The 24,071-nt window shown below is 31.2% G+C and overlaps 2 protein-coding genes across 10 annotated transcripts; one reads left to right on the forward strand and one right to left on the reverse strand.

Annotated features, from left to right (window-relative positions):
• Positions 1–602: 602 nt before the first annotated feature.
• On the reverse strand, positions 603–9,656 carry LOC111716481 (uncharacterized). 9 transcript variants are annotated; one of them, XM_023491938.1, is made up of 8 exons: positions 9,587–9,656; positions 6,378–6,573; positions 6,248–6,298; positions 5,835–5,929; positions 4,883–5,136; positions 4,232–4,357; positions 1,133–1,258; positions 603–983 (listed from the first exon to the last, which is right to left on the reverse strand). In XM_023491938.1, exons 2-8 carry the CDS (start codon positions 6,390–6,392, stop codon positions 877–879), a joined length of 774 nt encoding a protein of 257 aa, XP_023347706.1. In that variant the 5' UTR covers positions 6,393–6,573; positions 9,587–9,656; the 3' UTR covers positions 603–876. The 9 variants fall into 9 exon arrangements, with proteins under 9 accessions (XP_023347706.1, XP_023347713.1, XP_023347712.1 ...); XM_023491941.1 differs by lacking the exon at positions 603–983 and adding an exon at positions 3,258–3,372 and having other exon boundaries at positions 1,156–1,258; XM_023491940.1 differs by lacking the exons at positions 603–983; positions 1,133–1,258 and adding an exon at positions 3,382–3,817 and having other exon boundaries at positions 4,883–4,915; positions 4,982–5,136.
• LOC111716480 (uncharacterized) lies at positions 8,486–20,579 on the forward strand. Its single transcript, XM_023491935.1, has 8 exons — positions 8,486–8,493; positions 11,432–11,604; positions 12,020–12,051; positions 15,127–15,257; positions 17,495–17,659; positions 18,613–18,684; positions 18,957–19,046; positions 20,344–20,579. The coding sequence occupies exons 1-8, from the start codon at positions 8,486–8,488 to the stop codon at positions 20,399–20,401; spliced, it is 729 nt and encodes a 242-aa protein (XP_023347703.1). The 3' UTR covers positions 20,402–20,579.
• The last annotated feature ends 3,492 nt before the right edge of the window (positions 20,580–24,071 follow it).

Here is a 24,071-nt window from a genome sequence, read left to right on the forward strand (position 1 = left end):
AGCTAAGAGGAAGTTTCTAGAACTAATCCTTGTGTCCTGTGAAACCAAGTTTAAGTTTACAACAATATTAATTACTTATATGGATTTTCAAATTAAAAGCAATTGTGTAAAGGGAACTAACTCTCTTTATTCCATGTTGAATAAAAAGATGCAAACTTTATTTTAACAAATTCCACTGGATCCAAAACTTTCAAGGCCTTTAGCTACAGATAGAGAATATTTCATGCAAGCAGATATCATCATATTTTCATTTTCAACTTTACACTCTGTTCATTCGTGAAATAATCAATTTTTATGAAATCAATTTTTTTCATAGAAAATTTGTCACAAAATACCTATTTTTTCTATTTTCCTTTTTCTTTCATTTATTTTATGTTTTGAAATAGATTTTATTTTATATTCTTAATTATATATATTGCTCTTTCCTTTTCTTTTACTGCAGCTTTATTCTTTTTTCTTCTGTCTTATAATCTTTACCATTTCTTTCGTTATTTCTTTTGCACTGTCTATCTTTTTCTTTCATTTTTTAATTTTTAAAAATTCTTTCTTTTTCTTGCTTGTTTCTTCGCTGATTTGACATCATATTTATAACAAACAGAATAATATAATTTTCGTTTATTTTTTCTAAATAATTATTCAGGTTTAACAGCAATATTAATTAACAGATTCTGATGAGAATTTTAACACAAGGACATTTTTAAACCACTGATTCCAGATTCAAGATTCCATGTTGGACTATAGGGTTTTAGAAACCTTTAACCAGGAATAGGTTTCAGAAACCTGTCTCCAGGATTAGGTTTCGAGAAACCTTACAGGAATAGGCTTCAGAAACCTGTATCTATAGGTTTAAAGGTATTAAGAAACCAATCTCCAAGATCAAGCTTTACAGAAATCTTTATTTGGAACTCTTTTATCACATATTTTAGCTCTGCAGATATCTCCATTGGATGTACATTGCTTTCTTGTAATTTGATCAGCTGCACCTATACAGTGTTACATATGAGAAGATATCTTACAAATATAGATTAAGCTTTACAGAAGGTTTTCTTAGGAACTTGTTTATCACAAATCTTTGCTCTGCAAACATCTCCGTTAGAAACACACTGTAGAAATGTTATCTGATCTGCTGCACCTGAACAAGAAGAACTCTCAGCTAACTCAAGGCTTGAAGTACATATGTCTCCTTTAAACTTCTCACATCCCTTAGCTGAGATAAGTACAGGGTTTCCCACGCAGAAATCTTTAGGATAGGTTGCATCTAAATACAATTTTTTTATAATCATCTTCATTGCATGCCAGTTAAAAATATGACAGAAAAGGGATAAATTGGCAAAAAATGTGGTTCATGCAGTTCTTGGAAATCAAATTAAAGATTAAAATTTTCGAACCCCGAAATAAATTCTAATGGAACCAGAAAAAAAATCTTGTAACTCGTGTTTAATGAATATTCTTGAATTTTACATCCTAATTCAAAAATTATAATCGTATGTTTTTATTTTACTTGTAACTTTTAAAATCTAACAAAAAAATCCAATAATCATAAAAAATATTGTTATTTTACGTGAAGTTTGTGTTAACAGTTTTGGCAATGAACCCAGAAACAATTTGTTTAGAGTCAAGTCTATATTTATTTTCCTGCATAGTAACAAATCATAGAAAATATTCAGCCATGGTTCAATTCATTTTGTAACAGCTGAGTTAAAAAGTTGAAAAATTGATAAATTATTGAATAAATGAATTAACGTTTTAATGAATTGATGAATTGAGAAATTAATGAATAGATGAATTAACATTTTTAATGAATTGATAAATTAATGAATATATGAATTAACGTTTTAACGAATTGATGAAGTGATAAATTAATGAATTGGTGAATTAACGTTTAATGAAAGGTTGAATTGATAAGTTAATGAATAGATGAATTAACGTTTTAATGAATTGCAGATGAATCAATAAATTAATGAATAGATTAATTAATGTTTTAATAAATTAATGAATTGATAAATTAATGAATAGATGAATTAACGTTTTAATGAATTGATGAATTGACGAATTAATGAATAGATGAATTAACCTTTTAATAAATTGATGAATTGATAAATTAATGAATAGATGAATTAACGTTTTTAATAAATTGATGAATTGATAAATTAATGAATAGATGAATTAACGTTTTAATGAATTGATGAATTGATATATTAATGAATAGATGAATTAACGTTTTAATAAATAGATGAATTAACGTTTTAATGAATTATTGAATTGATAAATTAATGAATAGATGAATTAACGTTTTGATGAATTGGTGAATTGATAAATTAATGAATAGATGAATTAACGTTTTAATGAATTGATGAATTGATGAATTAATGAATAGATGAATTAACGTTTTAATGAATTGATGAATTGACGAATTGATGAATTAATGAATACATGAAGTGATAAATTAATGAAAGGATGAAGTGATAAATTAATGAATAGATAAATTGATAAATTAATAAATAGATGAATTGATGAATTAATGAATAGATGAATTGATAAATTAATGAATAGATGAATTGATAATTAATGAATAGATTAATTGATGAATTTGTGAATCAATGATTCAATGATTAATAGATGAATTAATGAATTGATGAGTTAATGAATTAATGAATAGGTGAATTGATGACAGGATGAATTGATGACAGGATGAATTGATGAATTGATGAATTGATAAATTGATCAACCGGGATATGGGTCACGATTTTAGGAGTTTTGTGTTCTTTATTTTGGACTACGAAATCAAGTCCCACCAGCCAAATTTTTTGGTTCTTCAAGGATAAATGAATTGATGAATTGATGAATGAGTGAATTGGTGAAATGAATAAGTTTGAATTATGATGTGTTGTGTGGGAGGAAGATGGTTGACTCAGGTATAATAAGATTCGACGTCATTCTGTTAAGAAGATGCAGATACAGCAGTTTCAAAGGAAGAGCTACCTCATCACAACTGGGCAGAGATACCAGATCAAATCAGAGAAGAAGGGTTGGATTTGATTAAGTGAAAAAACAAATACTTCTGACAAACGTTGAAGCATAAATTATCACAATTTGTTTTCTCATGAGGACTTTAATTCAACTATTTAAAAGAAAGTTGATGAAACCACATTTTTATGTGCTGTATTAGAATTTCTTGGATTTTATGAGATTAAGTTGAAAAACTTGGAAACTTGTTAAAAATTGTTCAGATTGTAATTCAAGAAATATCATTAAACCTGCACATGAAGGACTTTACATCCAAAGAACAAATATCAGATAAATATTTTTGACATCCTGTAGCAGAAACAAGAACACGGTTGGACACACAGAACTTTTTAGGGTATAAGGCATCTAAATATATATCAGAGGTTAAGGCATTTTTTGGGGAAAGTCATAAACATTTTTAGCATTATTTATCTAATATTTTAATCATATAATCAAAACATTTAGATAAGTCCTAACATTATTCCAATAGTTTTAGTTATACCCATCCAATTATTGCGTTAATCTGAACTGATATAAGCATCTATTAACCAGTTGGTCTACTGTTTGTGTATTTTAAAGGATGAAATAAGTGTGCTTCTATAAATTGCCAAACCATTATAAAAATAGATATTATAGATTTTGGGCAAACTTTTAATTTGACCCTGTACAGTGTACACTGTACATGGAGGACTTGTTGCTAGCTTTACATCCAAAGAACAAATGTCAGATAAGCAAAGAAGAATTTTGTGACATCTTTTCTCAGAAACAAGAACAGGGCTGGACATACAGAACTTTTTAGGGTACAGGACATCTGAAAACATTCAGAATTTTGTGATTACTCATAAAATATAAAAGTAGGCCTTCTCATACTTTCCAGAAACCTTTAATAATGAATTGATTCGAACATTCAACCACCGTTTATTTTCTTGCATTACATAAAAAAGAAAGGATCTATCCTGTCACCACAAAAATACTCGATGACATCATGTCATCATTATAACAGTTTGCTCTTCTAGCCGACAAAATAAGATGTCATCTTGTCAAAATAAACTTCTTCATTGCTCAGTGCCTGAGAGCAAAACTTTTGAATCTTAAAGCTGTGCCCTGAGCATGCGCTCCATTCAACTTTAGACGCCAAGTGCCACAATATTTGGTTTAGGTCTCTATCATTTTCATTGATGGGCCATTTGCTGAGAAAAATAGTTCAAAGAGATAAGATTTAAACCTGCACATGGCGGACTCAATGCTAGCTTAACATCCAAAGAACAAATATCTGCTAAATACTTCTGGCATCCTTTAGCAGATACAAGAACAGGGTTGGCAACACAGAACTCTTTGGGGTAGAGAGCATCTAAATTGTATTTATAATATGCAACGTAAGTCTATAAATAGCCTTGGATTTGAAATGAAACAGAAGCCCAAAGGAAATCCAAAGGGAAAGCCAAAGGGAAAGCCAAAAGGAAAGCCATAGAAAAGCAAAATTAAAATCCAAAAGAAAAGCCAAAAAGAAAGCCAATGAAAAACCAAAAGGAAAGCCAAGGGAGAGCAAAAAAATGAAGACAAAAAGGAAAGCTAGTTTATGAAGTTATTTTAGAAAAAATGTTTGAGATCCTGAACACAGATCTAACCTTTAAGCAAGGTAATCTTGATATCTGTAGCACAAACTCTGCATTAACTAATTACCTGCACATCCTTCTAACAGAGTAATCCTATCTTTAGCACAAACTCTGCAGAAAATATTATACCATGCACATCCTTCTAGCAGAGCAATCTTGATATCTGTAGCACAAACTCTACATGAAACTAATTACCTGTACAACCTTTAAGCAGAGCAATCTTGATATCTGTAGCACAAACTCTGCATGAAACTATTTACCTGCACATCCTTCTAGCAGAGCAATCTTGATATCTGTAGCACAAAACTCTGCAGGAATCTGGTTACCTGCACATCCTTCTAGCAGAGCAATCCTGATATCTGTAGCACAAAACTCTGCAGGATACTGGTTACCTGCACAAGCTTGTTTAGTGGCATATTCTGGAACATCCATACAAAGTTTAGCTGGAAATTTACAAGCAGGAGTATCTATAAGATGTGGATTTTTCAGACATTGATCTACTGATAATCCGTTCCTAACAGATGGATGAAATAGTAATTAAAGATATTTGTTAATTTTCTAAATGCAATACCAACAAAAACTCAACATTGTTTACACAGTTTGAGCAAAATTTAGAGATAATAGAACGGAATTGAGTCTTTGTCACAAACTAGATTTTCTAATCCTTATCTTTGCAAAAATCCCCAATTAATGTTTAGATATTTAAAACCATGAATTCTGTTAGATCAGATGATTTAAGTTGAAAATAACTATCAGGTTCTCACCCTTAGGTTGCAAAGATATTGAGATTAGACAATTCAAATTTGTGGCAAAGACTCCGTTCCTTTAAACGTTATCTCAATGGGGTAAAGAAAAAAATTGGGGTTAAGAAAATATAAGTCAACCTTTTGATTTAAGGGTATTATGGATCAATTGAAGGGTATTATGGATCAATTGAAGGATATTATGNCATCACAGAGAAGACTGTTTGCGAGATCAGGGTTTAGAAGACACTCCTCAACAGATATAATATATACATATATAAATCATATACTATGAAATATGATGTCGCAAACTATAAAAATAAATTACCACTACAGGCTGCAGTTGGAGCCAATTCTGGATATTTCAAACAGAGCTCAAGAGGATGGCCATTCCTACACCAAAAAAAAAAACTTTGAAAAAACACAGAAAACCAAAAAAATAATGAAAATTCTAAACCCTCTCTCATCCCTTGCTTTGTATCCCAGACCATTAGGATGTTCTCCCCAGGCCCAGGTGTCAAATTCTTCAATAGGATCCACAGGAAGCAAACTTTGAAGCTTAATCTAAATAAACAATATTCTTAAATCTACTTTGAAGCTTAATCTAAATAAACAATATTCTTAAATCTACTTTGAAGCTTAATCTAAATAAACAATATTCTTAAATCTACTTTGAAAACTTAAATTATTGATAAATTACAGGTGTTCCCTTTAGAAAGATTATTGTGCCCTAGCTGTTTAAAATTGAATATTTTTTGTTATTCTGTACTGCTTCTTATCACATTTGTTTTTGTTTTTACGCCAACTTGATAAAAATAAAATATATATAGAGAGATTTGAAAAATTAAATTATTGAAAATAAAACGATTTTTAAAGTATTACCTGTGGAAATGATTGTGTTGCCAAAATAACAGAAGAAACAATAAGAAAAACCTAAAATATAAAATGTTAATTTTTTATATTCTAAAGAATTGATAAAAATTAATATATTAAATGTTTAGAGATGACTTACTTTAGAAAAGAACATTGTAAAGTTTAGCTAAGAACTCCGGGTAGGCTAGTTAGCTGATTAGCAAGGTTTAGCTAAGAACTCCGGGTAGGCTAGTTAGCTGATTAGTAAGGTTTAGCTAAGAACTTAGGGTAGGCTAGTTCGCTGATTAGTTTAGGGACTTGTATCCACCCAGTACAATATACAGCTGTGGTTATCCCTAATAAAAATAGATTAAAGGGACTGTAAACATAATTTCATTCACACAAAGAGTAGAATGTCCGATTCACAACGGTACCCTTGAAACTTTATGTGGTTAATTTTGACGGAAATATCCTAATTTTTCTAGCTAAATATTGATTACAAATGTTGACCAAAAAATCTAAATTTTTAATTTCTTTAAAAAATTATTGGAAAATTTCATAAAATTTCACGGATTTTTTGTTTTGTTTGAGGGACTGCGCACACTTATTTTTGTTGTCAAATATTCCTAAATCGCTAAAAACCATTGCGGCATTGCTGCTTGATTTAATATTTTGCTATAATCTTGTTTTGTTTTTAAACTGCATGAAGACCTGTATATTCTGCAGTTTATGGGATCTGCAGTACATTATTTTTGTTTATTGTTTCTATGATAGATCCTGTAGATCTGCAGGACACGAGTTTTACAATACAATTATTTACTGGATAATAAATAAAATATTTTAATAAAAATAAAAAAAACATATTTATGATTCTTAGATTCGAAGAAATTTAGAATTTGATAAAAAAAATGATATGGTTTAAAAGGATTTTACATTTTCTAATTTTATTTTTTCTCATTTCTCTCCTTTTCCCTTGTAAAGAAATTTAGTCTTTGCCACAAACTTTGAGTTTTTAATCCTTTTATCTGAGCAACCCAATATTGCAGACCTTAGATATTTCAAACTATGAATTATTTAATATCAAATAATCAAAGGTTTACACCATCAGGTTGCGAAGATATAGAGCCTAGAAAATTTAGGTTTGTGGCAAAGATTAGTTCCTTTACGTTTACACAACACACAGATTCCGTCTGCTTAAAATAAAACTTGTAAAGCAGGGTCGACTTTGAAGTGTCGCAAGGATTTGATTTTACCGCTCTAACTCATGCTTATTCTCTTCTGTAGCCCTTTACATGTACATTTTAGCACTTTAATTAGCACTTGTTGTTAGCTTTGGTTTTTAAGAAGTAATCGGCAAAATTCTCATTGATATTTGCTTGAGAGCTAGATTCCTTTAGATCACAGTGAATTTTCAGGGGGAGGAGTGCCTGCCACCATTGAAGAAGCTGGAATATTCTGTTGTGAATTAAATTTAAAACATTTTTCTTTTATATTTAAATTTTTAAAGATCTGCTTTTGCCCGCAACAAGATCTTTGTAAACATTATTCTTCACTTTATTAGGTCGGACCATCTAGTAAACCATCTAGTCGGACCATCTAGTAAACCATCTAGTCGGACCATCTAGTAAAACCATCTAGTCGGACCATCTAGTAAACCATCTAGTCGGACCATCTAGTAAACCATCTAGTCGGACCATCTAGTAAACCATCTAGTCGGACCATCTAGTAAAACCCTGACTGATAAATTGAAAACTGAAAATTCTAAACATATATAATATGTATATATATTTATATATAAATATATATATATATATAAATTCTAAACATATTCCCTGGGTTCAAATACAGGTTTATGCTAATAGACTGATGTAAGGATAATATTAAACTGATAAACTAAACATTTAGAAAATATCAAAATAAAAGGAGCTGAATCTTTGCCACAAACTAATATTTTCCAATTTCTATATCTTTGCAACCAAACGTCGTAGACCTTATATATTTTAAACTTTGAATTCTGTGAGATCAAATCATTTAAGTTTTAAATACACTGAGATATTGACAACTCTAAAAGTTAGTCTTCAAATTTTTGGACAGCCTCGACTTTCAACGCCTGGCCTTCGACTTTACCTCACCAACTTACTTATACTTTTTGTAGCCCTAGGCATATAAATTGTAAAATTAAAAGAAGTAATTGGCAAACTAGTGCTCGGTTATTGACTGAGAGCGTGCAAATCTTGGTTTGCAGTGTTAATATGAAAGGTTTACAGTATGAGGAGGCAAGTATATTTATGTAGAGATAATTTGAGTTTGTGGCAAATACTCACATCCTTTAACATTTAAAACCAGGCATAAGATGTCCAGGGAGTATTGTTTCCAAAATATTATCTTTTAACATTTTGATTTATCGTAGATTTATCAAATATATTCAAAAGCGACAGTCGACATAACTTTGTGTGAAGAATTGTCTGTGTGCAAATATGATTGAGTCATCCTTGCTTTTCTAACTGAAAATTTATTACAAACGAACTTGGGAACCCAGCTTTGTCTGAAAACAATCTCTTGGTTCTACCAAGTTCCCAAATCAAAAGTTGAGTCAAATTGGTCAAGGGGGTTCGAGAGCTATTTTATACTTTATACTTTGAATATTTATTGGGGTTCTCTGAATTGTAGATTTATGCATCAAACATATTTAAAGAAATATTTATAAAAGCAAATTTTTAAAGATAGAAAAATGACGAAATCTTCCTGGTCGTTGATCCGATTAAGGATTAAAGGGTACCTTTGTGAATTGGGTGAATTGGAAAAATAACACTTTAAAGGGAGTATTTTACAGGATCTGAGAGCTACTTTTGAAAACATTTATTCCTATTTCGAGGATTTTTGATATTGAAGACGACATTTTCATATTTTCCAGGAATGTTCGAAAATCCAGCGCCAGCGAAAATTATTTAAAAAAAAACAAAATCAAAAATATTATGAAATATTAACTATATACAAATGCGTCGAAAAATAATCGATGACTACTGTTTGTAATATCTGAATGATCTGTTTGGAATTAAATTGATTTGTTTACGATCCGAGTTGAATGTTGCATCTTTCTGAATTTGTATGGACACTGCGTTCTTCGGTATTAGTCGTTTTTAACAATTTTCTCCTTATAGACGCAACAGATAGAAGTAAGATTAGTAGCGATCAAAAGCGCTTTTTTATCGCATTAAGCCTATGCCCATTTTCATTTTTCGTGAACACTCCCTTTAAATTGAGGATCTCTTTAATCTAACGAATGAAATAAAATCATTTCGTAAAAACGATAGAAAAATAGAAATAAAAAAATGAGATCTTTCAGAGTCTAGTGATATGGATAAAGACCTATGGGATGAAACTACTACACGAAGTCTAGTTTTCAACTGGCGTCTGCGCCAAAACATATAATTTCCGCAAATTATGCCAAACCAAACTTTATAACAAATTAACCAAACCAAATCATATCTGGAACGTGTCTTTAAATTGTCCATAGTAACAGACAAAATAAATCTATTTGGCAAGGTATTCAGTTCTAATAATTTAATGATCAAAACAGAAAAAGTAGATTTAATTTTATGCTGATACACTTTTCAGAAACCCTATTTTTTTCGTGCTGATTTTCAGCAAAAAGATTCCGTCATGAAGTTTAAAAACGAAACACTTTTTAACATTTTTTTCTTTTGACTGTTTTTAAAAGTCTTTTTATTTTTAAAGAGGTTTAAAATAAAGCATACGCTTTTTCAAAACAAAAATGGATTTAAAAACATAAACTCATAAATATAGACATATTTTATAAATTTCATAGAATTCCTAGAACTGTTAAAGGTTCGTAATTATCATTTAAAAAATTTATGCGTCGCGTGGCGTGAAAATAATTATTGGAGATTAATGCAGTGGAATGGAAGAAAGGAAATGAATTAAATTAATATCTTTTCTAGGCAGAAAAGCGATGATAGCTTTTTTTGTTTGTTTGTCAGATTAAGGATTGTTGTACACAAATAATCCGGTTTTTTATTTTTAAATTCAATAGATACGACAAAAAAATACCTAACTTAATCATCATTATTAAATAATTGTTATAAATTAGAAGTAGTTTAATACAATTTTATTTTTGTGATTATTAAATAAATATTCATCAATAAAAGAATTTGATTAATTAAATGCATTTTGTCTGGTTCTCGCTGCCAAAATTGGCAGTCATGGTATATTAGGGGAAGTGAGGGGGGAGTTTTTAAAAAAGTAGAGGGAAGGGGGGTTTTTTTTCTTCAAATCTATTTTTTTTTTTTAATACTTTTAATCTGTAAAAACATCTTTTTAAATATTTCAGAAACTGTTAAACTTTTCATGCTAACTTTCCTGCTCTATACCATAAAGATGTAATATATTGTTATAATTCTGTATAAAGAGCATTTATAATTGACACCCTGTAGGTTCACCAATACTTAATATATATATATTTAGGCTAAACAAACATTGTGAGTATGATATGAATTTTTACATTGATAGACAGAGGATAGAAGATCAAGAAATAATATTGATAAATAGAGGTAGAAGGTCAAGAAGTAATATTGATAGATAGAGGTATAGAAGATCAAGAAATAATATTGATATATAGAGGTATAGAAGATCAAGAAATAATATTGATATATAGAGATATAGAAGATCAAGAAATAATATTGATATATAGAGGTATAGAAGATCAAGAAATAATATTGATAGATAGAGGGGGAAGATCAATAAATAATATATAGAAGATCAAGAAATGATAGATAGAGGTATAGACGATCAATAAATAATACATAGAGGTGTAGAAGATCAAGACATATTAGATATAGGTATAGCAGATCAAGACATATTAGATATAGGTGTAGAAGACCAAGAAATCATATATTTATTACCACACTAAAGATGTTTTTAGTTTCCATTTTTTAAAAGAGAATGATTCTATGAATACGGAAGCTACATTATCGTGAAGCGTGAGAAAACTATTTTCTTTATCATGCTAGAATTAGAAAAACTCTTTTCTTGAATAAAAATCTTATTTAAGAAACATGAATGCTCGGTTTCGTTTTAATTAACCAATGGGCTAGGACCCCCCTCCCCACCCTCCAGTAAATCTAACCCTAAGTGTTCAGTGTCCTCTGGAGGAAACTTTTCTTGGAACAATTAATTATCTTTGGATTTTCTTAGATCCGTCCTAGTCTCCAGGTACTCAAACCTCTCCAAGTACACAGGAAACCACTCTACTCCGGGTACCAGGGATTGTATAAAGGTTGGAGATGAGGAGAAAGAAACCACTTCTCCTGAAATGGTTTACTGGACAACAGGATTATATTTTACACTTCTCATTGGAATTTTCTCAGGTAGGCTTTTCTGCCTCTTTACCTTGGTTTACATGAAGGAAATCAGCCTTTGCGACAAACTCTGATTTTTTAATCCCTATTTCTTCGCAACCCAATGGCTTAGACCTTAGATATCAAAGATCGCTAAGGTATAGGGATTAGCAAATTTGAATTTTTGACAAAAAAGCAATTTCTTTCATGAAATTGAACTTTAAAATTTTAAAACCTTAGCTAGCAAAAAAACCTTAGAATTGTGTATTGCACAATTAACATTTTTTTATTTCTTTCCAAGTTGAGTTTTTCATTAAATCTTAAAACTAGCTTAATAAGAGAATATATTCGTTGCCCAATGAATATTATTGTAGAAAATCACCTGTTAGTAACAATTATGTAGGTTTATTTGTAACTAATAACAAAAACTTTTTTTTTCATGCAGCAAGTGTTAACTCTCATTTGACCGCCCTCGAGGTAAATTTAAAACCAAACCAAACCCAATAAGAATAGAAAACCAAACCAAACCCAATAAGAATAAATTTTGTTTTCATCGTTTTAAATACGTTGTGTGTTTGACCAGAAGATCAACTTTGTAAGCCAAAATAAGCAAGCTCTAAACCATAAATCTAACAGGATTTTGCCAAGAATTCCTTTTAAATTGAAACAAGCAAAATGTATTTTTGAAATAAAAGTCTGGAAATCGTAAGAGAGTTGGTAACCCCAAAACCCAAGTTGTTATAAAAATATAAAATGTTGAATAAAAGAACAAGTTACTCACCATATGCTCTACAAGTTAATTTATCATTATATTTTTACAATCTGATGTCGCAGACCTTTGGTATTTCAAACTATAATTTCTGCTACATGAAATATGAAAGGTTTGCACCATCAGGTTATCAGAATTTGAGCCAAGTAACTATATTTCTTTGCAACTGCTAGAAATCCACCCCCATGCAAATTAGACATATTCAGATTCCTTATGAGCAATAAAATTTCAACAACAGAACTGTGTAATTTTTCTGTGGAATTACTAATACAACTTAAAGCCTCATGGCGCCCATAATTTTCATAATTGTCCTCTGTTCATTTTCTATTAATTGCGTCCTCTAAGTGTATGTTCTCTTATAGCGTCCTGTTCATGTTCTATTAATAGCGTCCTCTAATTGTATGTTCTATTATAGCGTCCTGTTCATGTTCTATTAATAGCGTCCTCTAAGTGTATGTTCTTTTATAGCGTCCTGTTTATGTTCTATTAAAAGCTTCCTCTAATTGTATGTTCTATTATAGCGTCCTGTTCATGTTATATTAATAGCGTCCTCTAAGTGTATGTTCTATTATAGCGTCCTGTTCATGTTCTATTAATAGCGTCCTCTAAGTGTATGTTCTATTATAGCGTCCTGTTCATGTTCTATTCATAGCGTCCTCTGTTCATGTTCTGTTAATAGCATCCTCTACGTGCATGCATGTTCTATTATAGTGTCATATTCATATTATATTAATAGCGTCCTCTAAGTGGATGTTCTATTATAGCGTCCTCCGTTCATATTCTATTAATAGCGTCCTCTATGTGCATGTTCTATTTTAGCGTCCTGTTCATGTTCTATTAAAAGCGTCCTCTAATTGTATGTTCTATTATAGAGTCCTGTTCATGTTCTATTAATAGCGTCCTCTAAGTGTATGTTCTCTTATAGCGTCCTGTTCATGTTCTATTAAAAGCTTCCTCTAATTGTATGTTCTATTATAGCGTTCTGTTCATGTTCTATTAATAGCGTCCTCTAAGTGTATGTTCTATTATAGCATCCTCCGTTCATATTCTATCAATAGTGTCCTCTAAGTGCATATTCTATTAATAGCGTCCTCTAAGTGCATGTTCTATTATAGCGTCCTGTTCATGTTCTATTAAAAGCGTCCTCTAATTTTATGCTCTATTATAGCGTCCTGTTCATATTATATTAATAGCGTCCTCTAAGTGTATGTTCTATTTTAGCGTCCTCCGTTCATATTCTATTAATAGCGTCCTCTACGTGCATGTTCTATTATAGCGTCCTATTCATATTCTATTAATAGCGTCCTCTAAGTGGATGTTCTATTATAGCGTCCCTCGTTCATATTCTATTAATAGCGTCCTATTCATATTCTATTAATAGCGTCCTTTAAGTGGATGTTCTATTATAGCGTCCTCTGTTCATATTCTATTAATAGCGTCCTCTAAGTGTATGTTCTATTATAGCGTCCTGTTCATGTTCTATTAATAGCGTCCTCTATTCATGTTCTATTAGTAGCGTCCTGTTCATGTTCTATTAATAGCGTCCTCTGTGCATGTTCTATTAGTAGCGTCCTGTTCATGTTCTATTAATGGCGTCCTCTAAGTGCATGTTCTATTATTAATGATGTCCTCTGTTCATGTTCTATTAATGGCGTCCTCTAGGTGCATGTTCTATTATTAATGATGTCCTCTAAGGTTGAAACCAATAACTGAGTTGTCTAGATCTAATGAGTAAGAGCTAACAACACTGTTCTCTCTAAACCTAAGCCAAACTTGAAATAGAATTAGTCCCCCCAGTCTGCTTCCTAATTATTTTCTCAACAAAACAAAACAAACAAGAGGATTTTAACAAGATCTTATTTTTTATCCTTCATTGTCAATTTTTGATCCTTATCTAACGAATCTAAACCTTTCTCAATCCATATTTAACAGTTTGTTATTTTTTATATATTATTTTAAGCTGGACTCATTCATTTTTTTCTTACAAGAGACCGAATTTTTTGAATTTTGGCTACGACGCTGAACAAACTACCCCCGCGCTGTTCAAATTTGAACAACTGATTACAAGTTAAAGATTCATGAAGGAATCGGTTATTAAAATTTAAACCTCTGGTAGCCAGTTCAGCGGTCCCACAAATTAATTATTTTTTATATCTATTTTTTTAGGCCTCCTCGATTTCAATCTTTATGATAAAGAGGATATTTACTTCTATAAACTGTAGTTTTATCAACATTTCCTGGGATCCCTTAGGATTTGTTAACTTAATTCAAGTCAACCTTCATTTATGATTTAAAGAGAACGATCAACACAATAGCTTTCCTTGTTTATCAATCCGAAAGTAATTGTGTTTGTGAATCAACCTTAAATTTTCTAATCCCTTTATCTTTGCAACCTGATGGTGTAAACATGTGATATTTCAAGCTTAAATTGTTTGATCTAACAGAATGCATAGATTGAAATATCTAATATTGGGCACCAAAGATATGTGGATTAGAAAATCAGAGTTTGTGGCAAGACTTAATTCCTTTGGACGAAAGAGAAAAAACAGAGAAACACAGAGAATAGTAAAAACCATTGATAAAAACTGCATTCATTTGATGACATTTTTTTATTATCTGACTTTGCGGCAGAGACAAACAAAAAGAAACTGACATAAAAAGTTATCATTTTCTCAATATTACTCAGATCTAGGTTTAAATGGTACCTTAATGAATCTGGCTTAAAGGGGCAGTTGAAATAACGTGCACTGTCCCTTTATAATAATGCGGATTATTGAATCCAGGAGGTTGAGGATGAAAAAGAGGATGAAATGGTCCGATGTCTGACGGACGGAGAAAACTGTTACTCTATGACGTCATTGTTCCGCCCCTTCACTCATCTCTACATGAATAAACTTATAGAAATGATGGCGAGGTAACAAATTGGAATATTTGAAAATAATCGGTTTTTGTAGAGTTGATTTACTTAAAGGGACCTTTCACTTATTTGGGTAATTTCAGGGTAAACTAAACAGCCTATTCGCACTTGATTGGTAATAGTCTTACTTTCAAAGACAACTGTGGCCGGAGAAAAAGCCGATTTTTCGTTCAGAATTTGAGCGGAAAGAACCGGTCCCTATCTATAGACACTATTTGACGTTTTTTTCAGTAACAGCAGCCCAATAAATTTTAAATTTATCATATTTTAATGTCATCATGTGTTCGTTGTTATATACTAAAATATGAAAACTTTTGACATTTGAGTTATCAAGAAATTCACATTTTTCTTATTAAAACACGTAAAAAGTGTTACAAAGACGACGTCTCTACGACAATCAATTAATCATTACTCTTATTTTGGTTCGTAGATTTTGTAGATTTTTTCCCCCGTATGTGCACAACTTTTCATTTTTTATGCCGCGTTCAATCCATCTTTTTACACAGGCAATACAAAATCTTTAATGCGATAAAATAGTTTATTTTAGAAATAGGAAGTTAATAAACAAAAAAATTAAAAAAATTATGACATTTACAATTAACGAGTAGATACTACAGTTTAATTTTCTATTCGAAATTTATTTTGATTCACAACATACTGAGAAAAAACATCAAATAGTGTCTATAGAGAGGGACTGTCCCTTTGCGCTCAAATTCTGAACGAAAAATCGGCTTTTTCTCCGGCCACAGATGTCTTTGAAAAGTAAGACTAATACTAATGAATAGCTGATAGGCTGTTTAGTTTACTCTGAAATTACCCAAACAAGTGAACGGTCCCTTTAAGTATAGAATTTTAGCTATTTCTAGCTGTAATAGCCACATAGTAGATAAAGTGGAAACTAGTTTAAACTGGTTGTAACAGCCACATAGTAGATATAGTGGAAACTAGTTAAAACTGGTTGTAACAGCCACATAGTAGATATAGTGGAAACTAGTTAAAACTGGTTGTAACAGCCACATAGTAGATATAGTGGAAACTAGTTAAAACTGGTTGTAACAGCCACATAGTAGATAAAGTGGAAACTAGTTAAAACTGGTTGTAACAGCCACATAGTAGATATAGTGGAAACTAGTTAAAACTGGTTGTAACAGCCACATAGTAAATATAGTGGAAACTAGTTAAAACTGGTTGTAACAGGCTAAACTTATAACATTATAGATGAAACTCGTTGAATAAAGTTAGAACTCGTTGAATAAAGATAAAACTCGTTGAATTCAGTTTAAACTCGTGAAATATAGATGTAACTAGTTAAACGATAGTCAAATTATAGCTAAACTTGTTAAAACTTGTCAAATATAGTCGTAACTAATTAAACTTAACTATTCAAAACTCGTTGATTACAGTTAAAACTAGTTAAATATATTTAAAACTGGTTTAATATAGTTAAAACTAGCTGAATAGAGTTAAAACTAGTTTTATGTTTTTAAAACTAGTTTAATAAAGTTAAAACTCGTTGAATATAGTTAAAATCGTTTAATATAGTTAAAACTCGTTAACTATAGTTAAAGCTCGTTGAACGCGTTATCGAAACTAGTTGAAAATAGGCCAAATCTAGTAAAAAACTCGTCTAGCTTAAAATTTTTTGGTAAGAACTAGATACAACTAGTCCGTCAAAATAGATTGGTGAAACCATGTTAATCTTATGATTGAAACAAATGTTAACTGGTTAAATTTAGATAACTAGTGCTGGCTACCAAAACAATAGTAAATTAACGTTGCAAGTAAAAACTACATAGTGGAAAGAAGAAAGATCTATTTTTCAAAAATATTATTATCTTAAATCTTGATTTTGAAGTAAGATCTAGATTAAACTGGATTGTGTGTAGTGTATATAAACTACTGTGTAAGACAGTTGAGCGTGAAATTATCATAAACCTCAAATTAAACAATTTAACCAAAAATACAGTGTGACCCCTAAAACTGTGAAATAAAAAGTCGAGATTTAATCAATCATAAGTTTGCAATTCACTTGTTAATATAAATGGGTCTGTGTAAACTGCACAATTGCTGTGCGTCATGTTCATCGGACTATTTAAATCATAACTTGAGTCTAACAGTCGTCTACGGATTCCACAGTTTTATAAGTTTCACCGCAGAGGAGAATGGTTCTATCCCCAGCTAAAGGATTAAGAAGTACTCTGCTCTCCCCTCTATATATATATATATTTGTATAGAGCTGAGGAGGAGGAGGAGAATGGTTCTATCCCCAGCTACAGGATAAAGAGATACTCTGCTCTCCCCTCCATGAGAATGAAGAAGGAGCTGGTTGCTCTACCAACTGTCAGGATGAAGAGAAGTGCTGCAGATCCTAACTTTAACGTTTACAGATCTCTTTTAAGGTTAGTACCAAGTAAAATAAGTTAAATCACTTCTCGTTAACTTGAATCGGAGAGAGAAATAGTTCAACTCGATAGTCATTAAGTTTTGCCTATGATGGTTTTAATTTTGATAACTTAATTTTGTTAACAATTAATTTTAATTATTTTTGTAAGTGTTCAAATCAAACTTACTCCGGCTATCACTATAAACAAAGTATGTATATACTAAACATAACACAGAAAATGTTTGCTTTATTGTTTGATTTTAATGGATTTTAATCTTTCAATATTGAATTTGCTAGGTAAGCATGATATTTTTAAATAACCTAGAATCTGTTTAGGGAGTATAGTTATATTCTGAATAACCTAGAATATGTCTAGGAAGTTGAATTATATTTTAAATAACCTAGAATCTGAATAGGAAGTATAATTATATTCTGAATAACCTAGAATGTGTCTAGGAAGCCGACTTATATAAATAACCTAGAATATGTCTAGGAAGTTGAATTATATTCTGAATAACCTAGAATCTGTCTAGGAAGTATAATTATATTCTGAATAACCTAGAATGTGTCTAGGAAGCCGAATTATATAAATAACCTAGAATCTGTCTAGGAAGTTGAATTATTTTCTGAATAACCTAGAAGCTGTCTAGGGAGTATAATTATATCCTGAAAAACCTAGAATCTTTCTAGGAAGTTGAATTTTATTCTGAATAGCCTAGAATCTGTCTAGGAAGTTTAACTTATTCTAAATAACCTAGAATCTGTCTAGGAAGTTGATATATATTCTACATAACCTAGAATCTGTCTAGCAAGTTGATATATATTCTAGATAACCTAGAATATGTCTAGGAAGTTAAAATATATTCTGAATAACCTAGAATCTGTCTAGTAAGTTGATATATATTCTAGATAGCCTAGAATCTGTCTAGGAAGTTGAAATATATTCTGAATAACCTAGAATCTGTTTAGGAAGTTCAGTGCTATGAAGAGGGGTGGAAATAATGACGATTTTACTCTGGAAAGTTACAGAAATCTACTACGGTAAACATTTCTTTACTTTCATATCTTCTATCTATCTATCTATCTATCTATCTATCTGTTTGTTTTTCTATCTGTCTCTCATTCTTTTCTCAGCTTGAAACCTTTTTGAACATTTTCGCTAAAAGTACGTTAAAACCCGCAAGGTTTTAACGTATTTTGCTTATTTAACGTACATGCACTAAATGAACAGTAACAATAACATAAAAACTTGTAATTTACGTAAAATAACATTTTTGAATCAGAGAACAATTAAAAATCTGATTTGTTCACAGGAAATACGCAGGAAAATTCAAGAAGAGTCAGGAAGAGGAAGATGAGGAGAGGAGAGAAGATAAACGATCTGGATATATCCGAGCCACCAGGTAAACCATACTACACCCAGGCTACCCATAAAATATCGAAAAGTTCAATTAACCGGATAGAAAATATTGAAAAATAAATTTTCAGTTCATATACTGTTCAGGTCATACCTTAAAATAGACATGATCAGGTCATACCTTGAAATAGACATGATCAGGTCATACCTTAAAATAGACATGATCAGGTCATACCTTAAAATAGACATGATCAGGTCATATTATGAAATAGACATGATAAGGTCATACTTTGAAATAGACATGATCAGGTCATACCATGAAATAGACATGATCAGGTCATACCTTGAAATAGACATGATCAGGTCATACCATGAAATAGACATGATCAGGTCATACCTTGAAATAGACATGATCAGGTCATACCTTGAAATAGACTTGATCAGGTTATACCTTGAAATAGATATGATTAGGTCATACCTTAAAATCAAAGAGAATAGAATATATATTAGAGAGGAATTTACTAGAAAAAAGTGTAAAACGGCCATTTTGTTGTACTGTTTCCATACTGCAGGTGTACTTCACATATTTGCGCTATATAACCTTTTGGGCCCTGGAACATCATTTTAAAGAAAATCTAAAATTAATATTTAACGAAAACCAAATTATGAAATAGGCTGGTTTCATAATCGACCAATGATCATTTTACATAGACTCTATGCCTTTCACTTTACAAGCGATGATTTTCCATTATAACTATAAATCAATTGATGTTTTTATTCACCTAATTCATTTTATAAAGTATATTTAACCGCTTTAAACAATTCGAAATTGAAATGGATAGCCTAGGGAACATACTTTCAGGCTGAAAGGGACTGAAAAAATTTATACCGAGAGATTGTCTAAATTCTCCTCTAATATATATTCTATTCTCTTTGCTTAAAATAGACATGATCATGATGATTAATTAACATTTTAAAATCGACATAAAATATATGATATGAAGATTTTAAGTTTATCCTTGAAAGAGATAAGTTCAGTACATACCTTGAGATAAACATGGTCAGTTTACCCTTAAAATAGACATGTTCAGTTCATTCCTTTAAACATGTTCAGTTTATCATGGAAACATGTTCAGTTTATCCTTGAAACGTGTTTAGTTTATCCTTGAAATAGACATGTTCAGTTTATCCTTGAGATAGACATGTTCAGTTTATCCTTGAGATAGACATGTTCAGTTTATCCCTTGAATCATGTTCAGTTCAAACTTTGAAATATATGTGTTTTTGAACTGAACTGATAATTGAAAGTTTCTGAACTTATCAATGATTCTATATTTCTCCAGGAGCTTTGGACAGCTGAGAGTGGGGAAGAGAGATTCTGAAACCGCAGAGCAGACCTAGGAATATCAGCATCAAACTTGATAATCCCAAGATCTAATAAACAAGTATTTAAATATTCCTGAACTGTTGGACTGATGGAGGCTGATTGGATCAACAGTCCATGGATTAAATTTCATTATCCTCTATATTGTATCATTTTTAACTTATAGAATATCATAATAAACTAACATACATTTGGTTTTCAGCACTTGAAGAGACGTCGATTTAATTTTAAGTAACCCTCTCCTGTCCGATTCACATTGATGTAGAAACTCAAGGTTTTTAAGACGCTGAATTTTTCTGGTGTTTAGTATAAAGCATGCATGTTTTACAACGTAGAACAAATCTGTATTTCCGGTGTTTAGTATATAGCATAAATGTTTTACAACGTAGAACAAATCTGTATTTCTGGTGTTCAGTGTAAAGCATGCATGTTTTACAACGTAGAACAAATCTGTGTTTCTGGTGTTCAGTATAAAGCATGCATGTTTTACAAGGTAGAACAAATCTGTATTTCTGGTGTTTAGTATAAAGCATGCATGTTTTACAAGGTAGAACAAATCTGTATTTCTGGTGTTTAGTATAAAGCATACATGGTTCACAAGGTAGAACAAATCTGTATTTCTGATGTTTTGAAATTATTTTTATTATCTGAATAAGTGTTTCCCATTTGTATTCTAACGTGTTGAAAACTGCATGCAATATACTTTTTTAAACAGATTGTTAAAGCAAGGGAGTGTTCGCTAAAAATTAAATGGGATAAAGGCTAACATCGAAGCGAATTCGATGGCGATTTCTACTAATCTAACTTCTATCTGGTTAAACACGACTCATACTGAAGAACGTAGGATCTATACAAATTCACTAAATTGCAATATTAAATTCAGATTGTAAATAATTCAATTAAATTAAAAACTCATTATTCAGATATTATAACCTGTTAATGTCGAATATAATTCGATGCATTTATATATAGTTGATATTTCATAATATTTTTGCATTCTTTAAAATTACGATTGACTTTAAACAACGACTCTTTGGACCGCTGCAGGTATCTTTCCCATGTGGAACCTATTAAATGTCGAGGTCAGAGACGCCTAGCGGCCAAATTATTGTTTTTTAAAGTAAATCGTGTACAAAAAAAAATATTATTTAATATGTACTCTAAACCGATACATCAAATTGAATTCGTGTAATATCTGAATAATTAATTTTAAATTCATTTGAATTATTTACAATCTGAGGGAAAAATTGCATTTTCGTGAATTTGTATGGGTTCTACGTCCTTCGGTATGAGTCGTTTTTAACCATTTTTTCATTATAGACCAACTGATAGAAGTATCATCATCATCGAATTCATTTCGATGTTATCATAAACCCCCCTTTCATATTGCGCGAACACTCCCTTTAAAGTAAATGTTTTATGTTTGTTATTTTCTTTATTTACTGTTCTGCAGCGGTTGTTTTAGAATTTTGAGTCTCATAAAAACAAACAAAGAAACGGAGAAGACAAATAAATAAATAAGTATATTAAATGTAGAAAGTTGAAAAGTATTTTCTGGAAAGTATGAAAGTGTATAAAGCTAAATGGATCTGCTAGGGAAGTACGGGAAAGATAAACAAGTCAAGTTCTGTTTGTTCTGGTAATTAACAAAAAGAAGTTTAATGAATTCATTTTTTTATTTCGCAGTCTTTGCAAGATCTTTAATCCAGTTCCTAGGGTTAATAGGAGGAAGGTAGTACTTGATAGAATAGGAGAAAGTATAGTAGTTAGAATAGGAGGAAATGTAGTAGGTAGAATAGGAAGAAGTGTAGTGGGAAAAGACTAGAAAGAATTGTAGTAGGTGGAATAGGAGTAAGTGTAGCAGATANAGCAGGTAGAATAGGAGGAAGTGTAGCAGATAGACTACACGTAAGTGTAGCAGGTAGAATAGGAGGAAGTGTAGTAGGTAGAATAGGAGGGAGTGTAGCAGGTAGAATAGGAGAAAGTGTAGTAGGTAGAATAGGAGGAAGTGTAGTAGGTAAAATAGGAGGGAGTGTAGCAGGTAGAATAGGAGCTTTTTTATTGTTGAAAAGTAGAATTGAAAATGTTCACTAAAATTGTTGCCGAACTGTATATATTGGGCACTGGGCAGTGCAAAAGTCATCAATTTTCTTCAAAATTACACTCTCCATACATGTTCATATATTCATTGCTCTCCATACATGTTCATATGTTCATTGCTCTACATACATGTTCATGATCATTGCTCTCCATACATGTTCATGATCATTGCTCTCCATACATGTTCATGTTCATTGTTCTCCATACATGTTCATGATCATTGCTCTCCATACATGTTCATGTTCATTGCTCTCTATACATGTTCATGTTCATTGCTCTCCATAAATGTTCATGATTCATTGCTCTCCATACATGTTCATGATCATTGCTCTCCATACATGTTCATGTTCATTGCTCTCTATACATGTTCATGTTCATTGCTCTCCATAAATGTTCATGATTATTGCTCTCCATACATGTTCATGTTCATTGCTCTCCATACATGTTCATGATCATTGCTCTCCATTCATTTTCATAATCATGCGCTCCATACGTGTTCATGATCATTGCTCTCCATACATGTTCATGTGCATTGCTCTCCATAGATGTTCATGATTATTGCTCTCCATACATGTTCATGATTATTGCTCTTCCTACATGTTCATGTGCATTGCTCTCCTTACATGTTCATGATTATTTCTTTCCATACATATTCATGTTCATTGCGCTCCATACATGTTCATGATTATTGCTCTTCATACATATTCATGTTCATTGCTCTCCATACATGTTCATATTATTGCTCTCCATACATTTGCATGATTCATGCTTTCCATACATGTTCATGATTATTGCTCTTCATACATATTCATGTTCATTGCTCTCCATACATGTTTATGTTCATTGCTCTCCATACAAGTTCATTATTATTGCTCTCCATACTTTTGCATGATTATTTCTCTCCATACATGATCATGATCAGTACTCTCCTTACATGTTCATGTTCATTGCTCTCCATTCATGTTTATGTTCATTGCTCTCCATACATGTTCATGATCACTGCTCTCCATACATATTCATGTTCATTGCTCTCCATACATATTCATGATCATTGCTCTCCATACATATTCATGTTCATTGCTTTCCATATAAGTTCATGATCACTGCTCTCCATACATGTTCATGATTATTGCTCTCAATAAATGTTTATGATTATTGCTCTCCGTACATGTACATGTTCATTGCTCTCCATACATGTTCATGATTATAGCTCTCCATACATATTCATGATTATTGATCTCCATACATGTTCATGATTATTGCTCTCCATACATGTTCATGATTATTGCTCTCCATACATGTTCATGATTATTGCTCTCCATACATGTTCATGATTATTGCTCTATACATATTTATGATTATTGCTCTCCATACATGTTCATGTTCTATTGCTCTTCATAAATGTTCATGATTATTGCTCTCCATACATGTTCATGATCACATAAGAGTGGCTGACGATATCCACGAAAATCTAGATATCTGAAAATTCTCTCTAGTATCTACAACTGTGTGAACAACTACTTAGTAAACTTGAATCAAAGTTAGTAATTAGTATAATGTGGTATAATGTATCCTAATTACTAATAC

The sequence above is a fragment of the Eurytemora carolleeae genome, unplaced genomic scaffold (genome assembly GCF_000591075.1).
Source record: "Eurytemora carolleeae unplaced genomic scaffold, Eaff_2.0 scaffold2083, whole genome shotgun sequence".
Classification (NCBI taxonomy): Eukaryota; Metazoa; Arthropoda; class Copepoda; order Calanoida; family Temoridae; genus Eurytemora; species Eurytemora carolleeae.